Genomic DNA, 21162 nt, shown 5'->3' with positions numbered 1-21162 from the left:
AATAACAAAACTTGTAAGACTCCCTCTTGGTCTTTTGGTCCATTAACAGTGGAAGTCTCAGTACCTTGGTGTGTGATTGAACCTCAAACCTATGACATGTATTGAGGAGGCAGATTGGGCCACTTGTCAAAGAGCAGAGTTTTTTTTTTAGGTTTTGGTATAAGTGTGGTTAGACCTTGAGTAAGTGAAGGAGGTAGTCTCCCGTTTTCTACACTTTCTGTAGACACATTAAGCCAAAATGGAGCCACCGAGCTGGAAAATGATTTGTAAAACTCTTCCGAGAGACCATCGTTCCCTGACTTGTTGTTCTTCTTTCATTTTTTTTGAATGGCCTCTTCAACTTCTTGCACTACAATCATTATCCCTGAGAGTTTTATTGGAGGCTATTGAGCCTAGCTTTCTCTACCAAAGTTTGTAGAATAGAGAGTGCCAGGGGTGGACTGGGAGTGAAAAACAGCCCTGGACTCTGACCAGCCTGGCCCAAATTAGCGTAATTGTGATTTCCACAAATACATATCTTAACCTCTTACCCCCCGCCATAACATTAACGAGTGCATTTTCCCCAGTTCGGCTTTTTATTATTATTTTTTGATCGGTATCATCAGCAAAAAGAACTGGAAAGGTGGTCGTAGAAACAGAAGCAAAATCATTAATATAAATAATAAATAATGTTGGTCCCAAAATTGAGCCTTGTGGCACACCATACTCCACGGAATTCCTTTTAGATTCATGTTTTTTTTTATACTGGGCTTTACCCAAATCTAAAAGCTTCTCGACTGGAGATCAACAATGTAACACCTCATTTGAAAGCTAAGACCTACAAAAGTGATGGAAACTTTTCGTCACGTCGCCACATTTTTGTCGCATTTTTGTTGTTTTTTTAATCATTTTTTCTATAATTTTTTATTGTGTTTTTCTCATGTTTCTGTTGACTTTTCATCCTCTTTTTCTCGCTATTTTGATGCTTTTCTTTTTAGCTTTTAGATTTGGGTAAAGCTCGGTTGAGGCGGGACTGGTGGCCCTAGAGCCAGTGGCCCTTCTGTGCTCTTCCAGAATGGACATATGGCCGGTCCGCCCCTGGAGAGTGCCATAGAACTCTGACCAACACTTATTTTTTTATAGTCATCCACAGTTTCCCCGTTCATTTTCAGAGCCAAAGATTTTTTTTATACTTTTGTTTAAAAAAAAACAACCCACTGAGCACTGTTCCCCTTCTACTTTACTCAGACCTGATGAAAGTCTGTTCCTATCCTCTCCTATTGCCCGTTGTGTTGGCTTTTGAGCATGCAGCCTCTCTTTCACCTTCGTTCGTCCACGGCCTCCTCTGTCCCGGTGACGTATGCGTCTCCCCCTCTCTCTGCGCACGCGCTCCGCATCCTCTGCCGCTGACTCATCTCACACGCACAAACAAACCAAACCAAACCCCGGCCCTGGAACCCGGACTCTCTCCGTCCTCCAACCCCCCCCCACACACACACACCACACCGGCCCCTCCTGCAGTGTCCCCGTCCATGGTGTCCCCCGGCTCCGTCCCGCCCGTGACGCGCGGTGATCGGCGGTGAAACGGCGGAGACAGAGGCAGCGATGTGAACCAGAGGAACCGCGCCTGGCTGCCGCTGCTGCTGCTGCTGCTGCTGCCTCCACCGGGAGTTTGACAGGGGTCCCTGAAGGAGACGCGGACATGAGACAGGTAAGGGTAAGGACGCACGGGATTCAGCCTGGCGAGGGGAAGGGCGCGCGCTGGAAGGAGAGCGTGAGGAGACTCGCCTCCTCCGGGGCGGCTCAGCCCACGTTCAGGCTAAACAAAGCGCGGCTCGGTGGGATCGTGTCGCCCTGTTGACACCGACGACAGGACGTGTGGGGTCCCAGGGCGCGCGCGGGGGGGTCGGTTTGACGTTTGACACCAGGTTAAAGTTTGTTACGCCGACCGTTTCGAGCTCAAATACCAAGATTAGAAATAAAGCAGAGCGAGCCCGGGGTGCCAGATACTTGAGGTTGCCAGATAGGGGAGGCCCGGGGATGGTCGTGTAGCCACACTAGGGGGCGCTATGACAACATGTTGTTTAGCGTCCTCGTCTGATGTTTCTGTGTTGAAAGGTTTGAAAAGTGTAGATCACAGTGTTGAACTGAACAACAAAATAAACTTTAACCCAGCGCATTTCTGCAGTTCGGCTTTACCCAAATCTAAAAGCTTCTCCACCAGCTTACAGACTATAGACCAGCAAAACTGATGGTTTCACTGTGTTTTGCGGCTTTTATTATTGTTTCTTTTTTTCTTTTCCGGCACGTTTTTGTTGCTCTTTAGCCGCTGTTTTCAAGAAGCTTTCAGATTTGGGTAAAGCCGATCTGAAGAAAATGTGTTCAGTAAGAGGTTAATCATTAGTGTTTGTTGAGCGCATGTCTCACTGCTTTTATTGGTTAAAGCGTGTCCTCTGCAGACCCTTCCTTTGACACCGCTGGGTCCAGGGCTGGACTGGCAGAAAAAATCGGCCTGGGACTTTTGGGTCAAGACCGGCCCCCTAAAAAAACAAAACTGTCATATTCAATGCAATAGTCGAGGTGATGAGCAAAACAATAAACCCTTGGCTTGAACTAAAACAGTATAAGCTACGAATCGAGGACAATAGCTGCATTTTGTTTCTGCCGAATTCAAGATAACCCCTCAGAGACTCAACACTTTAATCTTGTCATTTACAACTTGAAGGAACTTTTGTAAAATGACTTAACAATCTTAAAATGTGCGTTCTGTTAATGAAGTTCCTCTCACGACTGCAACACAAATAAACTTCTAAAAACCACCAAGTGATCAACTGTAGATGAAGATGAAATGGTAAAACTCACCGCGGAGTTACAGAGCTGTGGAGTGAGAATAGAAATCCCAAAAAGGCCAAACATTGTAAATCCTTTTAATGGAAACTAGAAGATTTCCAAACTGCACTGACGACGAGGGGCAAGACCGAGTCACCTGACAACTCCCAGCATGCACTTCTTTGCAAATGTTTGTCTAAAATGTACAAAAAATAGAGGTCTGAGGTTCTGTGGGTCCTGGAGGGAGTTACAATAAACTATTTCCTCTTATATTGGCAATGTGAGGGGCATGAGTGTTATGTCCCAGAGGCTCATAGCTCATTATACGAGATTATCTGGGAACCATGACTCAAGAAAACGCCACTAGAGTGGTATAAAAGGCGTCACACCCCTCTAGTGGAGGAGTTGTGTAATTGCATAAATGTAAAGATAGAGCTTCTGATCGCTTTTCGCGTTAATTGTAGGCCGGTGTCAGGTATCATGGGCATTATTTCTGTATGATCGACCCACCGGGAAAACTCCAGAATCTCCCGATGGCCAGTCCAGCCCTGGCTGGGTCAACCCATAAAGGGACCCATCTCCAGACGTGGAGCCAGGCTGATGGTCAGAGTCAGCTGGTCACCTATTGTACCACCTATTGTACATGTTTTTAGTGGAAACCCAGACACGAGGAGAGCATGCAAACTCCACACAGAAAGGCCCCGTCCAGGTGGGAATCAAACCTGGGACCTCACACACAGTGGGTTATCTTGCTCTGTGGGTTAACAACTATTTAATGCAATACGATATAAATAATAATAATGCATTGGTTTTATATAGCGCTTTTCTGGACACTCAAAGACGCTTTACATTGCATTATTCGTTCACTCCATACTCGGTGGTGGTAAGCTACTATTGTAGCCACAGCTGCCCTGGGGTAGACTGACGGAAGCGAGGCGACCAGTCTGCGCCATCGGCCCCTCCGACCACCACCAACCACTCACTAACTCACTCCATTCGCTAGACTTCCTGGTGTTACCAAACGGTCTCCCATCCAAGTACCGACCAGGCCCTTCCCTGCTTAGCTTCCAAGGTCTGACGGGATTGGGCAGAGCAAAGGCGGTATGAATAAGCTTCAAGCCAAGTGTTTTGAGCTTTCAGTTGGTGTAAGTGTAGGATGTGGGATGTTGAGTTGATGTGCAGTGGACTCTACAACCAGCCCCAGTCTCCCCTATTTGAAGATGCCAGGCTGAAACCAATTGGTAGCAAACTCAAAAGCAAATCCCAGCTCCCAGGAGTGGATTCTGAAGGTGCATAGCTGAGGTCTGGAATGTCCACTTGAGTTGACAAAACTACCACAAACTAACACTTAAGACACGTTTCCCAACGTGCATTAACCTGCCGGCAAAAATCTCTTTTTTTTTTTAAGCTAAATTGGTCTCTTGCAGAGCCGTGGGAAGATATTTTAGTTAGGGGGTGCTGAGGGACAAAATTTACCCCCAAAATATTGTTTCTGTGCATAAATCCTATTTATTAACCTCTTAACTCCTGCCTGAACCGAGAGCATTTTTGTCAAAATTTCGTGACTTTTTTGTCACTTTTTCATCAAATTAATTGCATTTTTTAGTCAAATTCTTATCACTTTTTCGTCCATTTTTTGTCCATTTTTTTGTCAAATTTTTCTCATTTTTCGTCATTTTTTTCTCACTTTTTTGTCAATTTTTTTGTCAATTTTTGTCATTTTTTGGCATTTTTTGTCAAAATTCTCTCACTTTTTTGTCACTTGTTCGTCCATTTTTTCTAATTTTTTTGTCAATTTTTTGTCATTTTTCGTCAAATTTTTCTCACTTTTTTCACATTTTCATCCTTGTTTTCGTCTCAGTTTTGTTGCTATTCACACACCTTTTTTCCAGAAGCTTTGGACTGGGGGTAAAGCTGGAGAAAATGTGCTTGGTTCAGGTGGGAGTTAAGGGGTTAATATTGCCTGCAGTTCACAAAATATCCACCAGGGGGTGCTGCAGCGCCCTCAGCACCCTGGGTTCCCACGGCCTTGGTCTCTTGACATATAAACTTTCACCACAAACACAAATCTTCACAATAACATGTTTAATCATACATGTTTTTTCAGAGGGATTTTTTAACTGATTCCAAGCCTGATTTATTCCATTTCCAGCCATTATTCAGATTTCGTCGCCGGAAATCTAGGAAATGTTGGGTATTTTTAAGCAGAAAAGGCCTTATTTTTTTACATGAAAGTAAAAAATGACATAAAACCATGTTCTTACCTTAACAAAGATGAGTTCATGTGTACCTGTCTGGTCTTCACGCGTGCCCTCAGTCATGTAAACACAGCACAGACGGCGTTAGCATTTAGCCTCTCCTCCTCTCCTCTGCACCTCCAAACTCCCTATTTAAATATGGTTACGTGAAGTGTTCCACTACAAAGTATAATCACACAAAATTAAACAATGTGGATTTTCTAAGCGGATAAAAGGAGGGACTATATTGTAAGGCGTAATAATACCAGGGGTACTTCGGCGTCCCCACAGTAAAGTGAAGATGTTACTGCGCAGATGTCAAACTGCTCCTGGTACCTGGTATTATTACGCCTTACAATATAGTTCCCCCTTTTTTTTTTTTTTTTTTTACAAATGAACTCTAAGCTAAGGTAAGAACATATCTCAGTATGTAAAAACAGTGGCCTATTCCTTTAAGAAATTTCCCAAGGGACCGGCAGAGTCTCGCCTTAAAAAAACGTTTATAATCAAAGTACCGTTTTGTTTGGGTTAAAGTTAGGCTTAAATCCTGTAAAATTATATTATAAAGGTTTAAACGCATTTTACACACGTGAAACAAGCACTGGGAGCCTGCGCATACTGCTGTGATAGCATTTAGCCGCTGTTAGCACGACTTTAACTGCTGTTAGCCTAACATTAACATGTAGCTTAGCTGCATAGATACAGACGGCATCTCTGGGATCGCCCATATATGGTCATGTTTGAAAACAGTTAAGGGGGAAAACAATTTGGAGAAAAATCTTAACTTTCTCCAAGTATTCAAAAACTACTTTAACAAACGCTGAATTATGAATATAGTTTCTACTAAAGGAAGAAACAAAGACATGGGGAGGAGCAAAGTGGTTCAACAGCCCAAAAATACATAAAAAACTGGAGGATGCTAGCTCGATGCTACATGTTAGCATCGGGCTAATGCTAACGGTTAGCTAGAGCGAGCTACAACTGCCGTTTTTTCACTTCTACTGAACAATGTGCTGTGAGAAAATATCCATATGGGCCCGATTTACACTTGACTTTATTTATGTGTGATAAATAAGTTCATATTCCACCAGAAAATGGCTAAAAATAGTGAAAAATTGTGTTTCTCTAAAGATTCTATTTTCCCCCTCAGCGAAGCCACGCCCCCTTCTATGACGAGATGCCGTCTGTATCTATAGCTCGTCTTTCAGCCTCTGAACAACTCCATAAATCCCATCAAAAGGCAGTATTTGTCTACATTGTTCTCATCGTGGCTCGAACGTTTCTGTTCTGCCTTCAGTAATGTGTATTCCAGCGTGCACACGTTGAAACCCGTACAGCGACAGGGCTGGGGAGATGCGTACTCCGTGGGAAACGTGGCTATAGTAGAGGGTTCTTGGGAGTATTTCAGATGAAGAAAAGATGGTTAAACTGAATGAAGTTCGTTTTGATCATTTTTGCATGACGTGGTGGGTGGTACGCAGAGTAAATGTCATTTCAATTAATTGCACAGCCCTACCACTGAGATTAACCATCTCCGTCCGGGTGGGAGTCGAACCCGGGACCTTCTTGCTGTGAGGCGCTAACTGTAGCCAGTATTAACAAATACCAAGAGACTTTTTTAACAGTGGCTGCTGTGAGTGAAAAGTAAACGGTCTCTTTTCTCATTTGTGAGATCATTTGTCTTATCTTTTTTTACAGATCTAGATGATTAATTCTATATTTTTTTTTTTTTAGAAACTAATGGAAAACAAGGACTGGACTTTTCCCCACACTCACTATCTATCCAAAAGTGGATGTTTTATTTAATTATTAAAATATGTTAGTGATTGAAATGAGGAATGTCCATATCCGTGAGACTTGGCTTAAATTGGTATCGATTCAGTATCAGATATTTGTAGCCGATATCCGATATTTTTCACACATTAAGCAGGACGTTTGAGAGAAGGAGACTGAGGTAAGGTAAAGTGTGCTTTATTGATCCCCGTGGACAAATGCAATGATGTTTTTGGGTCATATTCGGTCCAAGTCATGTCCGGGTCAGGTCCAGGTCAGGTCCAAGTCATATCCGGGTCAGGTCCAAGTCATGTCCGGGTCTGGTCCAGGTCAGGTCCAAGTCATGTCCGTGTCAGGTCCAGGTAAGGTCCAAGTCATGTCCGGGTCAGGTCCAAGTCATGTCCGGGTCAGGTCCAAGTCATGTCCGGGTCAGGTCCAGGTCAGGTCCAAGTCATGTCCGGGTCAGGTCCAAGTCATGTGTGGGTCAGGTCCAAGTCATGTCCGGGTCAGGTCCAGGTCAGGTCCAAGTCATGTCCGGGTCTGGTCCAAGTCATGTCCGGGTCTGGTCCAGGTCATGTCCGGGTCTGGTCCGGGCCAAGCGCTGTTAACACTGTCTTCTTTTGTGTTTATAACCTGTGTTTCAGGTCATGGCCCGGCCCCGGACTGCGGCCCAGGTCTTGATTTTGGTCCTCCTGCGGTCCGCGTGGGCGGGGCATCGAAACCTGTTGTCTGACGACCATGTGATTGCGACTGTAAACGCCACGGCGACCGACTCCAGGGGCAATGTGGTCCACGTGAGCAGCTCCGAGGACGCTCTGTTTGGACTGCACTCGCCCAAGACCGAGACCAGAGGGGTCCTGCTGGCCCCCACGCCCCACAACGGAGGTGAGGCTGCTCCTGTACGCTCCTGTACGCTCCTGTCTGCTCCTGCCTGCTCCTGTTAGCTCCTGCCTGCTCCTGTCTGCTCCTGTACGCTCCTGCCTGCTCCTGTCTGCTCCTGTACGCTCCTGCCTGCTCCTGTCTGCTCCTGTACGCTCCTGCCTGCTCCTGTACGCTCCTGTCTGCTTCTCCAAAGTACAGGCTTAGCTGCAGTGTCCTTCAGTGAAACATGACACCAGATGCTCTGACCTCCATGTGATACTGCAGCCTCCACAACAGCCACTGTCCTGCTTTCACAATAAGAGTCCTGCCTTCACAACAAGTTATTCTTTCACAATAAGACTCCTGCCTTCACAAGTTATTCTTTCACAATAAGAGTCCTGCCTTCCCAACAAGAGCTATTCTTTCACAATAAGAGTCCTGCCTTCACAACAAGTTATTCTTTCACAATAAGAGTCCTGCCTTCACAACAACAGTTATTCTTTCACAATAAGAGTCCTGCCTTCACACCAAGAGCTATTCTTTCACAATAAGAGTCCTGCCTTCACACCAAGAGCTATTCTTTCACAATAAGAGTCCTGCCTTCCCAACAAGAGCTATTCTTTCACAATAAGAGTCCTGCCTTCACAACAAGTTATTCTTTCACAATAAGAGTCCTGCCTTCACAACAACAGTTATTCTTTCACAATAAGAGTCCTGCCTTCACAACAAGAGCTATTCTTTCACAATAAGAGTCCTGCTTTCACAACAAGTAATTCTTTCACAATAAGACTCCTGCTTTCACAACAAGTAATTCTTTCACAATAAGACTCCTGCCTTCACAGCTACAGTTATTCTTTCACAATAAGAGTCCTGCCTTCACAGCTACAGTTATTCTTTCACAATAAGACTCCTGCCTTCACAGCTACAGTTATTCTTTCACAATAAGAGTCCTGCCTTCACAACTACAGTTATTCTTTCACAATAAGAGTCCTGCTCTGGCCTCTGATTTGTCAGAGTTGTAAGTTGTTGTAAGAGGTGATTGCCCTCAGCATAACAATAGCGTTTACATTTGCTCTCTGTTATAGTTCGTCTTTAGTTCCTGTGTTTTGCTGCTTTCACATTAAGACCGTCCTTGTCCAAACCGCTAACAGCACTGACTCAGCAGCTAGCGGGTTGTTAGCTCTTTGCTGTTAGCCTGCACAGGTCCATGTCAGGTCTAACCCTGGTTTCTCTCTGGTCCAGGCGTGGACCTGCAGGGCTGTGACCCCCAGACCCGCTTCAGTCCTCCTCGTTCGGTCCAGTGGGTGGCGCTGATGCAGAGGGGAAACTGCACGTTCAGAGAGAAGATCCAGAGAGCGGCTACATACAAGGCTAACGCCGTGCTAATCTACAACAACAGCAGCAACGAGACGGTCCGCATGGGCCACGAAGGTACTACTACTACTACTACTACTACTACTACTGTTACTACTAATACTACAACTACAACAACAGCAGCAACGAGACGGTCCGCATGGGCCACGAAGGTACTACTACTACTACTACTAATACTAATACTACTGTTACTACTAATCTACAACAACAGCAGCAACGAGACGGTCCGCATGGGCCACGAAGGTACTACTACTACTACTACTACTACTACTACTACTGTTACTACTAATACTACAACTACAACAACAGCAGCAACGAGACGGTCCGCATGGGCCACGAAGGTACTACTACTACTACTACTAATACTAATACTACTGTTACTACTAATCTACAACAACAGCAGCAACGAGACGGTCCGCATGGGCCACGAAGGTACTACTACTACTACTACTACTACTGTTACTACTAATACTACAACAACAGCAGCAACGAGACGGTCCGCATGGGCCACGAAGGTACTACTACTACTACTACTGTTACTACTAATACTACAACAACAGCAGCAACGAGACGGTCTGCAAGGGCCACGAAGGTACTACTACTACTACTACTACTACTGTTACTACTAATACTACAACAACAGCAGCAACGAGACGGTCTGCATGGGCCACGAAGGTACTACCACTACTACTACTACTACTACTACTGTTACTACTAATACTAATACTACAACAACAGCAGCAACGAGACGGTCCGCAAGGGCCACGAAGGTACTACTACTACTAATACTACTACTTCTACTACTGTTACTACTAATACTACTAATACTACAACAACAGCAGCAACGAGACGGTCCGCATGGGCCACGAAGGTACTACCACTACTACTACTACTACTACTACTAATACTAATACTACAACAACAGCAGCAACGAGACGGTCCGCAAGGGCCACGAAGGTACTACTACTACTAATACTACTACTTCTACTACTGTTACTACTAATACTAATACTACAACAACAGCAGCAACGAGACGGTCCGCATGGGCCACGAAGGTACTACTACTACTACTACTACTTCTACTATTACTACTACTACTACTAATACTATTACTGCTACTACTAATACTACAACAACAGTAGTAATGAGACTGTCCGCTTGGGCCACGAAGGTACTACTACTACTACTACTGTTACTACTACTCCTACCGCTACAGTGCTCATGTACAACAGCAGCAGGTACTGTGATTGCTACTACTAGGGCCCGACTGATGTGAATATTTGTGGGCCGATACTGATATGGAGGGATTGGAAAGGCCTTGTGTGTAGGCCGTTAAGATTAGTGATTTAATTTGATGTAACAACTACAGTTAAGCATTTATTACCATCGCAAACGTTTCACTCATAGAAATAAAACTCCCTCTGCTCCACATCTTTCACCATCTTCTGGGAAAAGCATAGCAGACCAATATTATCCGTCAGTGACCCAACATCAGCCGATAGTAGTGACAGAGGATCTGTGTGGCTTAGCTGTGAGTCTTGCCCGGATACCTCCTGGTTTGTCCCTTTTTGTTTTCTGTAGGGCTTCTTGTGAAGCCTCCACAAGTATCCAGTAAAACAATGTGGAACACAGAAACTCCAAATGCAGTGAACACAGCTGGCGCTCGTCTCTGAGCAGCAGAATTCAAGAAGGGCCAAGACACTTTTGGCAGACATTGTTTTCAATTGTTCATTAAATATGCATGAAATCTGCCCATTCACAGCTTGTCTTTACACCTTTTTCACAAGTGGGGCCAGTAAACATGAACTGCCAGGAGCTCTTTGAGAGTTTGTTTACCTGTAGCTTGAGGAGCTACAAGCTAACACAGTAAAACGAAAATAACAAAAAGAATAATTACCTTTAATACTGGCTTCTACCAGTATGAAACAGTCGTATAAACTGACCTTTTCTGTATGTAATTTGGTACTAATTTAGCTCCATACATTTGCATTTTTGACAGTACTGTGTGCCTCTGCCATGACACAGACAGTAGCTGCACCTCTGTCTGCTTCATCTGCAGCACATCTGTCTGTGTCTGTGTGTCAGTCTGTGTCATGTTGTGCACTGGTGTGGAGCAGGATCGAGTTACTGATCATTGGAAACGTATTTTTAGCTCAAAGACACAGATATATGGCGGAAGTTCAGAATGGGTGTAAGGAGAGGAGCGCCTGTGATACGAACAACATTTGGGTCGATAGCCCATGTTCCCTCAGTGTGCCGTGTGTGGGGTCACCAAAAGTAAACAATAACTTTAAAAATGTTCATATCATACAGAACTACATGTACTTCTGCACAGTGGCGATCAATAAATCCACTTAATTTTGCCTCGTTCGGACATTCAACTGTACATTATATAAATAAATTACAAATGAAGTGTACTGTTAAGACATTTTGCACTTTTTTTCTTCGCCGGGGCAGTGAGAGAAGGCCCTGACCCCACTGTCCTGTCCTGTATTGTCCATTGTCGGGGCTTGTTCAGACACTCTTCCGTCCCGGTTCTGACTCGGTTCTGGCCCGGCCCGGTATGCTCCTGCTTTCCCTGCTGATGGCCTTGGTCTGTTGGGCAGGCACTGGTCCGGTGGTGGCGGTGATGATCCCGGAGCCCTTCGGGAGGGAGCTGCTGTCTCTGCTGGAGAGGAACCTGACGGTGCAGGTCCGAGTCCTGGTGGGGCCGCGGTCTCCCAACTCGCCGCGGTCCTCGCTGGTCTTCGTCTCCGTGTCCTTCATCGTCCTGTTGGGGGTCAGCTCGGCCTGGCTCCTGTTCTACTGCGCGCAGAGGCTCCGCAGCTCCACGCGGGGGCGCACTCAGGTGAGACCGGACGTGCATGAGAATGACCTTATCCGTGCTCTCCTTATCCGATGACCATGTGCTGACCTTGGCTGTGTCCAAATGTACCACTCTATCTCTTATAGTCATTATTCACAATGAGAGGAGCCAAAATCAGCATTTAAGGCTCATTTCTCTGGACTTTCTACAATATCCCTGCATAAAAACACGGACTCGGACTGGTTTGAGCAGGCGTTGCATGTCATAAAACACGATCTGGAATGGATTTGCGGAATGGATTTGGTGAAGGCCCTCGTTTTAATGATCGGTGATTAGCTTTTCAAGTGCGGGGAGCGCAGATCCCAGATAGCAAGCCGATGTGGCCCACATCAGGCAAAGATGTGGCACTTGTGGCATTGGTGTGGCCCGCGGGAAACAGATGTAAACCAGAAGTGGGCCATTTAAAACATAACAACACATTAATGGAATAACGTTTATGGGCCACTTATGGCAAAGACATGGCACTTCCAGGATATTTTAAACCGGAATAACCAGAGGCAAACCAAATATGGCCCATATACAAAATATCAAAAATGGCCCAAAAATGGCAAAACATCTGTGGGCCAATGGTGGCAAACCATCAGTGGGCCATGTCTGGACCACCTTTGAATAATCTGGTTTACTACTGGCTAAGAGTTGGCCCTGTTCTGGGTTTATTGTGGGCCAGATGTGGCAACCGGATATGGACCACGTTATGGCCGATAATCCACACGGTATGTGAGCCAAATCAACGTGTCTGATGTGGGCCACATCTGGGCCATACCGATTTTGCTACCTGGGATGGCGGGGCGGCCCGTCATGCCAAAATAATGGTAGGGGAAACACTGAGGGGTCTGCTAAAGCCTTGTTAGAAATCATGAATGAATGTACAGACCTTTGGAGATGTTACTTTAGATACAAATTAGCACCTAAAGCAGGAGTCCTCAAACTACGAGATGATTTAATCCGGGCCCCACAAAATCCCCCAGTATGTCCCAAAAAAAAAGTAAGTTTCTAGCCCATTCCTGTGCGGAGTTTGGATATTTTAACTAAATAACCAGTTTACTCATTCCAGCCACTAGGGGGCAATTTGAATAAATAAAAAATAATTCCACAGGTGTCCAGCAGAGGGCACTTACATAAGAGATCAGAATATAAACACATTATAGCCCCGTGGTAAATGAAGCTTAACCACAGAGTGTGGAGAGAATGAATAAATATCAAGCATTGGCTTAAATGACTTGAATTGAGGAAATGTTTCTTGTTTTGAGCGGTTTTCACTCATTTAGACACTTTTCCTGATCGGACCAAGTTTACTTTGCTTGTTTGAGGACATTTCAGACCAGTTCTAGGGTAAATCTCGCTTGAAATAAGAAAGTAAAATTGCCAATGAGATAAGACCAATTTTCTTACCCCATTGGCAAAGAAAATGACCTGAAATAAGGACGAAATGTATCGAAACGAGTCAGAAACATCTCAGAACAAGTGAAATAATCCAGGACAAATGCCCAACAACTTCTTAACTAGTCAAAACAACTAAAATTTGGATTATTATGCTCAAATTGAGATGTTTATACTGATCTAGTTAATTACTTTTTGCAGTGTGCAGTACTTTGAGAAACTTGTGACACAGACTTGTAAAGCACAAGTGTAAGAACAGTCAGGAACAATAATGTGGCCCCCAGAGAAAAAAGTCTGAGGACCCCTGACCTAAAGTGTCCTCTGAGCTGAATACTAACTCAAATTCAGTATGTTTTTGCTTTTTGTTTGGTTTAAGATTGGGTCCTGTAGATTTGTGTCACGTGCCAGGCCTATACAGAGATCTGGATTCAGCGGTGTGGTTATCGGTATTGAGGCCAAGGATATTATTGAAAGGATGGATAGCTTATTGACAAAAATAATAGCAATAGCGCTCAACAAAATGTACGACTAATCAACCAGCCCCCCGTTTATAATAGATCCATGCCCCCCACCCGTGAGTGTGCACCTTTCACACCCTGGGACCCGCCCGCACACTCGCACAAGCGTGCCTACGCTCAATGCAATTACCCATGTTCACCACACGAGGGCAGCAGATAACGCTCGCACCACATCTGTCTTATTCTTCTGTCCTTCTGTGCTCACTAGAGAGGATTTGGAGATGCAGCTAAAAAGGCCATCAGGAAACTGACCACGAGGACGGTTAGGAGAGGAGACAAGGTGAGGCACCTGGACATGCCCAGATGGTGGACAGAGAAAAAATGAAGGAATTAAATTTTTTTTCCAATACTTTAATGACTTTTTTCCGTTGCCTATACTAGAATATTCAGTCACCTATAACCAGAAAAAAGAACAATAATGTGTGGAAGATCTGCAAATTTTGGAAGAAGTTTGGAAAATTGGGATAAATTGTGTAAAAGTTTGAAAAGAAAAAGTGCATGAAAAGGAAGAAAAAATTGGATTTTTATTTAAAACTATTTTTTTTAAGGCGAGACACTGCAGGTGAATAGGGAAAAAATGTATATTTACAGATATCAATGTGAAACTTTTGCTGTCGATCACTGGCATAAATGTAAGAGAAAAAATGCATTGCAAGTTTTCTGTCATTTTTTCTTTTCATAAAAGAACAAGGTGTTTTATGCCTAAAAATGCCCCAAATTTCACATCTTTTCGGCGACGAAATCTGAATAATGGATAGAGCTACATTCAAATGTATGGTTTCATTTTATTGATAAATGAGTTGCCAAGACTTTCTCAGAGGGGATTTTAGATTTCTTGTTTAGTTTTAAAATAAGCTGTTTTTTAGTGGAAACATTTGTAAAAAAATAATTTTCGCCTTATTTTTTGACATTCAAAACTCAATAAATGGGGCTTAAGGGATTAAATAATAAAAAATCCCTCTGAAAAAATCTTCCAAATATTGTTCAGTCCAAGGCTGGAAAATGTGAAGTCTTTAGGTCCGACTGACGTGGACATAGTGTCGCCATAATGATGGAAAAATGTGTTTTGAGAAAAAGGCCCTTGAAATTGCATTGTCCCATATAAGTCTATGGGGGAACATTGAATCAGCGCAATATTTAAACATGTTATTGTGAAGATTAGGCATATTTTCTGTTTCCGGGTGAAAGCTTGTATGTTTAGAGACCAATTTGGCCCAAAACCTGAAAACTGAAAAAATTGAGTTTTGCCTGTAGTGTCTCCCCTTAAATCCTTTATTTAATATGGTTGCTATCCGTCTATCTGTCTTAAACTTGGATCTAAAGATTTTTTTTCTGTACCTGAATTAGATTCTTTCATTTTTCGATATCAGTAGTACCTAAACGTTCCCTACACTATAATGGTATTGTTTAACGGTACCCAGCCCTACATAACAGAACACCAGGAGCTCTGATTATTCTGATTATGGCTATAACAAGAGCAATCTTCTACCTTTAAGGGTAAAACTGTAGATGCCAGATGTCGCTGGCTTTGACCTGTCTCTCCTTTCCGTCTCATTCCCCAGGAGACTGACCCAGACTTTAATCACTGTGCTGTTTGCATTGAGTCGTATCAGCTGAACGATGTGGTCCGGATCCTGCCTTGCAAGTACGCACTCTAAACTCTTCTCTTCTTCTGTTAGAGCGAGTGTGCAAGCACTGTGGAATTGTGCGGATGTCGCTCACCTTAAAGAGCAGTGCTTCAGCGTGATTACAGCCAGTAGACCGTGAAAATCAATGGCTTCCAATGTAGTGTTCGGTGCGGGCTAATGCCAGTGTGCACAAGTGGGAGTCACCTCCACTGTTAAGAAAAGAAGAGAAAACAACAGCACAAATTAGGGCTGCTCGATTATTGAAAAAATAATAATCACGATTATTTTTGTCATAATTGAAATCACGATTATTCAAACGATTATTTGTTGCCTTTAAAAAAAATCCATCAAAAAAAGACAAAAATCCATCAAAAAAGTGACAAAAATCCATCAAAAAAAAGACAAAAATCCATCAAAAAAAAGACAAAAATCCATCAAAAAAAAGACAAAAATGCATTAAAAAAAAGACAAAAATCCATCAAAAAAGTGACAAAAATCCAGCAAAAAAAGACAAAAATCCATCAAAAAAAAGACAAAAATCCATCAAAAAAGTGACAAAAATCCATCAAAAAAAGACAAAAATCCATCCAAAAAAATGACAAAAATCCATCAAAAAAGTGACAAAAATCCAGCAGAAAAAAGACAAAAATCCAGAAAAAAAATGACAAAAATCCATAAAAAAAAAAAAAAAAATCCATAAAAAAAGTGACAAAAATCCAGCAGAAAAAAGACAAAAATCCATCAAAAAAGTGACAAAAATCCAGCAAAAAAGTGACAAAAATCCAGCAAAAAAATTAATTTGAAAAAAAAAAAAAATTGCAAAAAAAAAAATATAATCGATTTTTTGCGATTATGCTAATTTTTTAATCGTTTACTGTTGTAATCGAAATCGTAATCGAATTTCGATTAATTGCACGGCCCTAGCACAAGTAAAAGAACTCGACTAAAGAAAACTGGGTGAAAATGAGTCAAAGATGGAGCACAAGGGGAAGTGGGAGGGGCTTATTTTAGCTCGCCCAGAGGATCAGACATTTTCAGCTGCTTCAGGTTCATAATGCATTTTCCAACTGACAAAGTGTTAGTTAGATTGTGACAAAGATGTGTTTGGCATTATTACCAAACACCTGCAAAAAAAAGCACAACACCGCTCTTTAAAGGGACTATAAAAGGTGTTACTTCTCGGGCTGAAACAACTAATCGATTACTAAAATAGTTGTCAACTATTCCAGTAATTGATTAATCGTTTAACTAAAGACTAAAATAGAGCAAAAAAGACATGACAATGATGTATTTTGGATGAAAACCTACTTTGTTTTTAAAGTGAGGGTCTGCAGTGTTTTGTACATCGTAAATTTCATAAATATCCGTTTTTGTCTCGTCCAATCAGAAAGCAGAATTGGCACAAAGAGCCTCCATCAAACGTTTACTTTAAGTTTACTCCATCAGCATGTCTTCAAGCGCCCCCACTTTAGCCTTATGTGATAAAAAAATGGAAAAAAATACAATTTCCATGCACCTTTCACAGCCAAGCGATTAATCGTAAAAATAATCGATCGATTAATCGATTACCAAAATAATCGTTTGTTGCAGCCCTAGTTACTTCATATAGAAGCTGCAGTTACGCATTAGACCTGAGGTGGCAGTAGTGAGTATAAAATGACTAACATGCATCTAGCCCCTTTAAATTAGAAACATGCTCATTATTACATGTTTGAATATCTGTCCATGAACTTCTAGTATTGTAGAATAGTAGAAGTTACATGTTAAGGTTTTTTTTTAATGTATTCACTCTTTTTTGTTAAATGCATCAAGACAAAAACATAGGTGTCAAGACATTCCTGGTAATGAAGGCAGTGTGAGCGCTGAAATGATCCGGGGAATGTGTGTGTGTGTGATTCTGTTGTTCAGTGAAGTGTTTGTGTTTTCCAGACATGTGTTCCACAAAGGCTGTGTGGACCCGTGGCTCAACGAGCACTGCACATGCCCCATGTGTAAGCTCAACATCCTCAAGGCCTTGGGGATCGTGGTGAGTACGGCTTCAACAACGACGGATCTTTAAAGGTCCACTTATCTGTCAAAATAGACAAAGTATAACATCATTAAAGGAACAGGCCACCGTTTTTCCACACTGAGATATGTTCTTACCTGAGCTGTGACGAGTTCTTTAGGACCTGTCTGATCTTCCCCCGTGCCCTCAGTCACGTAAACACAGCGCAGACGGCGTTAGCATTTAGCCTCTCCCTCTCTCCTCTATAGCTCCAAAACAGGTCAAGATAGAAGCTACCAAGCTCTTCCACGTTTTCCCTATTTAAATATGGTTACGTGACGTGTTCCACTACAAAGTATAATTACACACAATTAAACAAAGTGGATTTTCTAAGCGGATAAAAGGGGGGACTATATTGTAAGGCGTAATAATACCAGGAGTAGTTTGGCATCCGCACAGTAAAGGGAAGATATTACTGCATTACTGTATAGACTGTTTTTTTAGACATTTTTGAAATAGTGATGTCCAGGTCCTGTTCCCCCCAGGTTTTCCCATAATCACAACTGACTGTTTCTGTTGCTAGAATAGCTGCCAAAAAAAAAAAAAAAAGTTAAAATCTCAACTGTTTTGATCTTTTCATGGGAACTCACTCCGCTTTGTCCAACTTTTCTTCCGTGTTATAGATTAATTCCGACAATTAAACGGCACGATTTATCCCTATTTGGATGTGTCATATAAATCATGGACGGCGGCATCCCCAAACCCCTGCTCTCCACCCGTCCTAGGCCGAATGTTTGACCTGAAATGACAGATACAAGTGTACACTCCATGTGAGGACGATCTCGCCTTTTGACCCCTGTGCCTCTGTCCTGTTCCAGACCAGCATTCCTTGTGTGGAGTCGGTGTCGCTGGACGGCTCTCGCTTCAGCCCCGTGTCCCGAAGCCAGAGGACCCCTCTGAGTGACTCCCTGCAACCATCCATTATCCTGGAGCCAAGCCCCGCCCACCCAGAGGCCACACCCACTGACATCACCATCACTGTGACCAGTAAGGGTGCATTTCACAAGCCGTTTCCCAGCGTCCAGGAGATTTCTGTGTCCTGTAAATGCCCTCTGGGATCACGAGCGGTCGTTTTCAGACACATGAATATCGGCCGCTGTTGGAGTATCGATGCGGAGCTGACTTTAACTGATTGTTTTCATAAGGAGACGTGAACCTTTCATCATGTCGTTTGTCTACTCAGTGTATTTGTACTATAGCCGTCAGCATTAGCAATCAAACATCACATATTATGAAGGATCCAGAACAGAGTTTTTGAAATGTTATTCCAGTTTTATTGGAGGTATAGACTTTCTCTATCTCTTATGGTTCTGGAGATTTCGGCATTTTGTAAAATATATATATATTATTACTGATATTAGACAATTACCATAAATTCTCTAATACTGGCCTGTAATTCCATTAGAGGCCGGGTCTCTGACAGAGGCCGGGTTCGCGGCTGGCGGAGGCAAATTAAAGCCGGTCTCTAAAACAGGCCGGGGCTTTTATTAGAAACTATAGCAGTAGAAATATTCCCCATGTTAGGAGTTTGTCTCATACTGGTGTAAAGGAAAACTCATGTGCAGGAAGTAACAAACGGAACCCGGGCCGAGGGGGGCGCTGAGGAGGAGCTGATCCGAGCGTAACTTTGACACAGATTTAGCCACTTTTCAAACCTCCTGTGACCATATTTGGAAACAGGGCAAACAAATGTTGTGTGACCCTCCAGGGTTTTAATAAAGTCACGATCGCGTCTTCAAAGCACGTCCAGCTGCTCCGTGTGCAGGTCAGTCCCACGCCTCAAAATAACTCCTCCCATCAGCGCGAGCGTCTCGTCTTCTCTCGGGTCAGTCTCATGATCGATCACAAACACAAACGCTCCGTCTAAACTCGCCTTTTACGCAAGATAACAACAAATAATCCGGTCCGCGGTAAAAACGAAACAGAAACCTGCAGTGACACTGATGTCAAAGCTCCGCTAACAGCAACGAAACACTTCCTGTTGTCCCGACAAAATAAAAGGCGTCAATGTTCCAGCCGCTGGGAGAGGGTTTGAAATGTTCATTAATAAATGAACCTAATATTTTAGGTGCAAATGGACACAAATCTAGTTTTTCTTCATTTTCCTGGTCGTCCGTTTTGCTCAAATAGAAATAAAGGCCTGTCTCTAATTGTGGCCTGGTTCCAATAAAGGCCTGGTCCTAGATGCCCTTGAGTAAATAAAGGCCCCGGCCTATATTAGAGCATAACGGTATGTATTTGTACAATCATTACTGACTTTAAAGTGTTTGTGCAGGAGAATATGGGGGACGGCCCTGTTTATCGCTCACTGTCTGTGTTTCAGGTGGAGTGCAGCTCTTCTCCCCTGTAGCGCCCCCCCGTGGCGTGGCTGAGATGGAGCTCCCAGAGTCAGACTTTTACGAGGACAAGTCCTGATCCTGGTGGACACTGCGGGGGCGGGCGGGCGGGTGGCCTTGGTCTGTGGAGGTCTGCGGCCGTGAGCCTGCTTTAAAACCCCCTGAGGACTCAAAGGGACTGGACCTGGGACCGGACCTGGGACTGGACCTGGGACTGGACCTGGGACTGGACCTGGGACTGGACCTGGGACTGGACCTGGGACTGGACCTGGGACTGGACCTGGGACCGGACCTGGGACCGGACCTGGGACTGGACCTGGGGCCTCTGATGGACTGTACAAACATATGCTGTATTTAAACCAATCAAGTATCCTAGAACATGTAACTGTGACCCCGGAAACCTGTTCAGACCCGCTCCAGCCGCTCCAACACTGGTGTGAACGCGTGTGGACCTGGTTCATGTGCGCGCACTTTTAAAAAGGTTAAACATCTGTCTGAACTCCCCTCTCCCCCCTCCCCCCCCCCCTCTCTCTCTCTCTCTCTTCTCTCTCTCTCTCCCTCCTTATCTTTCCTGGTCTCTCTCTTCTCCCTCTTCTGTCTCTCCCCCCCCCTCTCTCCCCCCCTCCCCCCTCTCTCCTGTATCCATGGCTCTATAAATGCCAGCATATACAGTGTATTCATACCACAGATCTATAAGACTCAATAAACTCAACTAAATAAACTCCAGAATGTGATCCTTCACTGCGTTTCACACATTGTATAAAAGTGTGTCTGTTGTAATGGTGATATTAGAATAGCATCTGCACAGAGGTTTCTCCATTTCCCCCCCTTTTTTTAAAGTCTGAACGAAGCACGAGCTGAACCTAACTAAAGCTATAGTCTTTTAAAAAGCACTGGCTCCTTTCTTGGTCCTTGTATATTAACTGGGTCTGATTTGGCACCGTTTTTTGGAACCAAGAGCCTCGTTTGAACCTTTTTTTTATTAACCTGTCAGCAGTTATGCATATCCGACTGACTGCAGAGCTTACAGCCTGTAGACTAGTGTGATACCACATTTGAAAGCCAAGACCTTTTAGTTTCTGAAAGTGTGTGTGAGATCTGAGTGAAACACAACATACATACATAACCCTAAGCCCTGGTCAGCGGGACGGTAAAGTAACAGGACTTACATGATCTGCCTGACAAGATGAAAACGGTTCACAATGTGATCAATTCAGCTGATGATGTAATAAAGCAACAATCTGAATTTATTTGAAAATCAAACACATTAAACCTGTTTTTTTGTGCTGTTTTTTCATCAGCTTTTGTATTTACTGCTTTTTGTTTGTTTTTGT

At 43.6% G+C, this 21162-nt stretch overlaps 1 protein-coding gene across 1 annotated transcript; it reads left to right on the top strand.

Annotated features, from left to right (window-relative positions):
- Nucleotides 1–1513: 1513 nt before the first annotated feature.
- On the top strand, nucleotides 1514–20012 carry rnf130 (ring finger protein 130). Its single transcript, XM_079582483.1, has 9 exons — nucleotides 1514–1690; nucleotides 7463–7703; nucleotides 8922–9110; nucleotides 11660–11901; nucleotides 14026–14097; nucleotides 15380–15462; nucleotides 17375–17471; nucleotides 18311–18479; nucleotides 19816–20012. The coding sequence occupies exons 1-9, from the start codon at nucleotides 1682–1684 to the stop codon at nucleotides 19905–19907; spliced, it is 1194 nt and encodes a 397-aa protein (XP_079438609.1). The 5' UTR covers nucleotides 1514–1681; the 3' UTR covers nucleotides 19908–20012.
- Nucleotides 20013–21162: the final 1150 nt, after the last annotated feature.

The sequence above is a fragment of the Gobius niger genome, assembly GCF_951799975.1.
Source record: "Gobius niger genome assembly, chromosome: 24".
NCBI classification, from domain to species: domain Eukaryota; kingdom Metazoa; phylum Chordata; class Actinopteri; order Gobiiformes; family Gobiidae; genus Gobius; species Gobius niger.
This window is presented reverse-complemented; position numbering and strand designations above follow the sequence as displayed.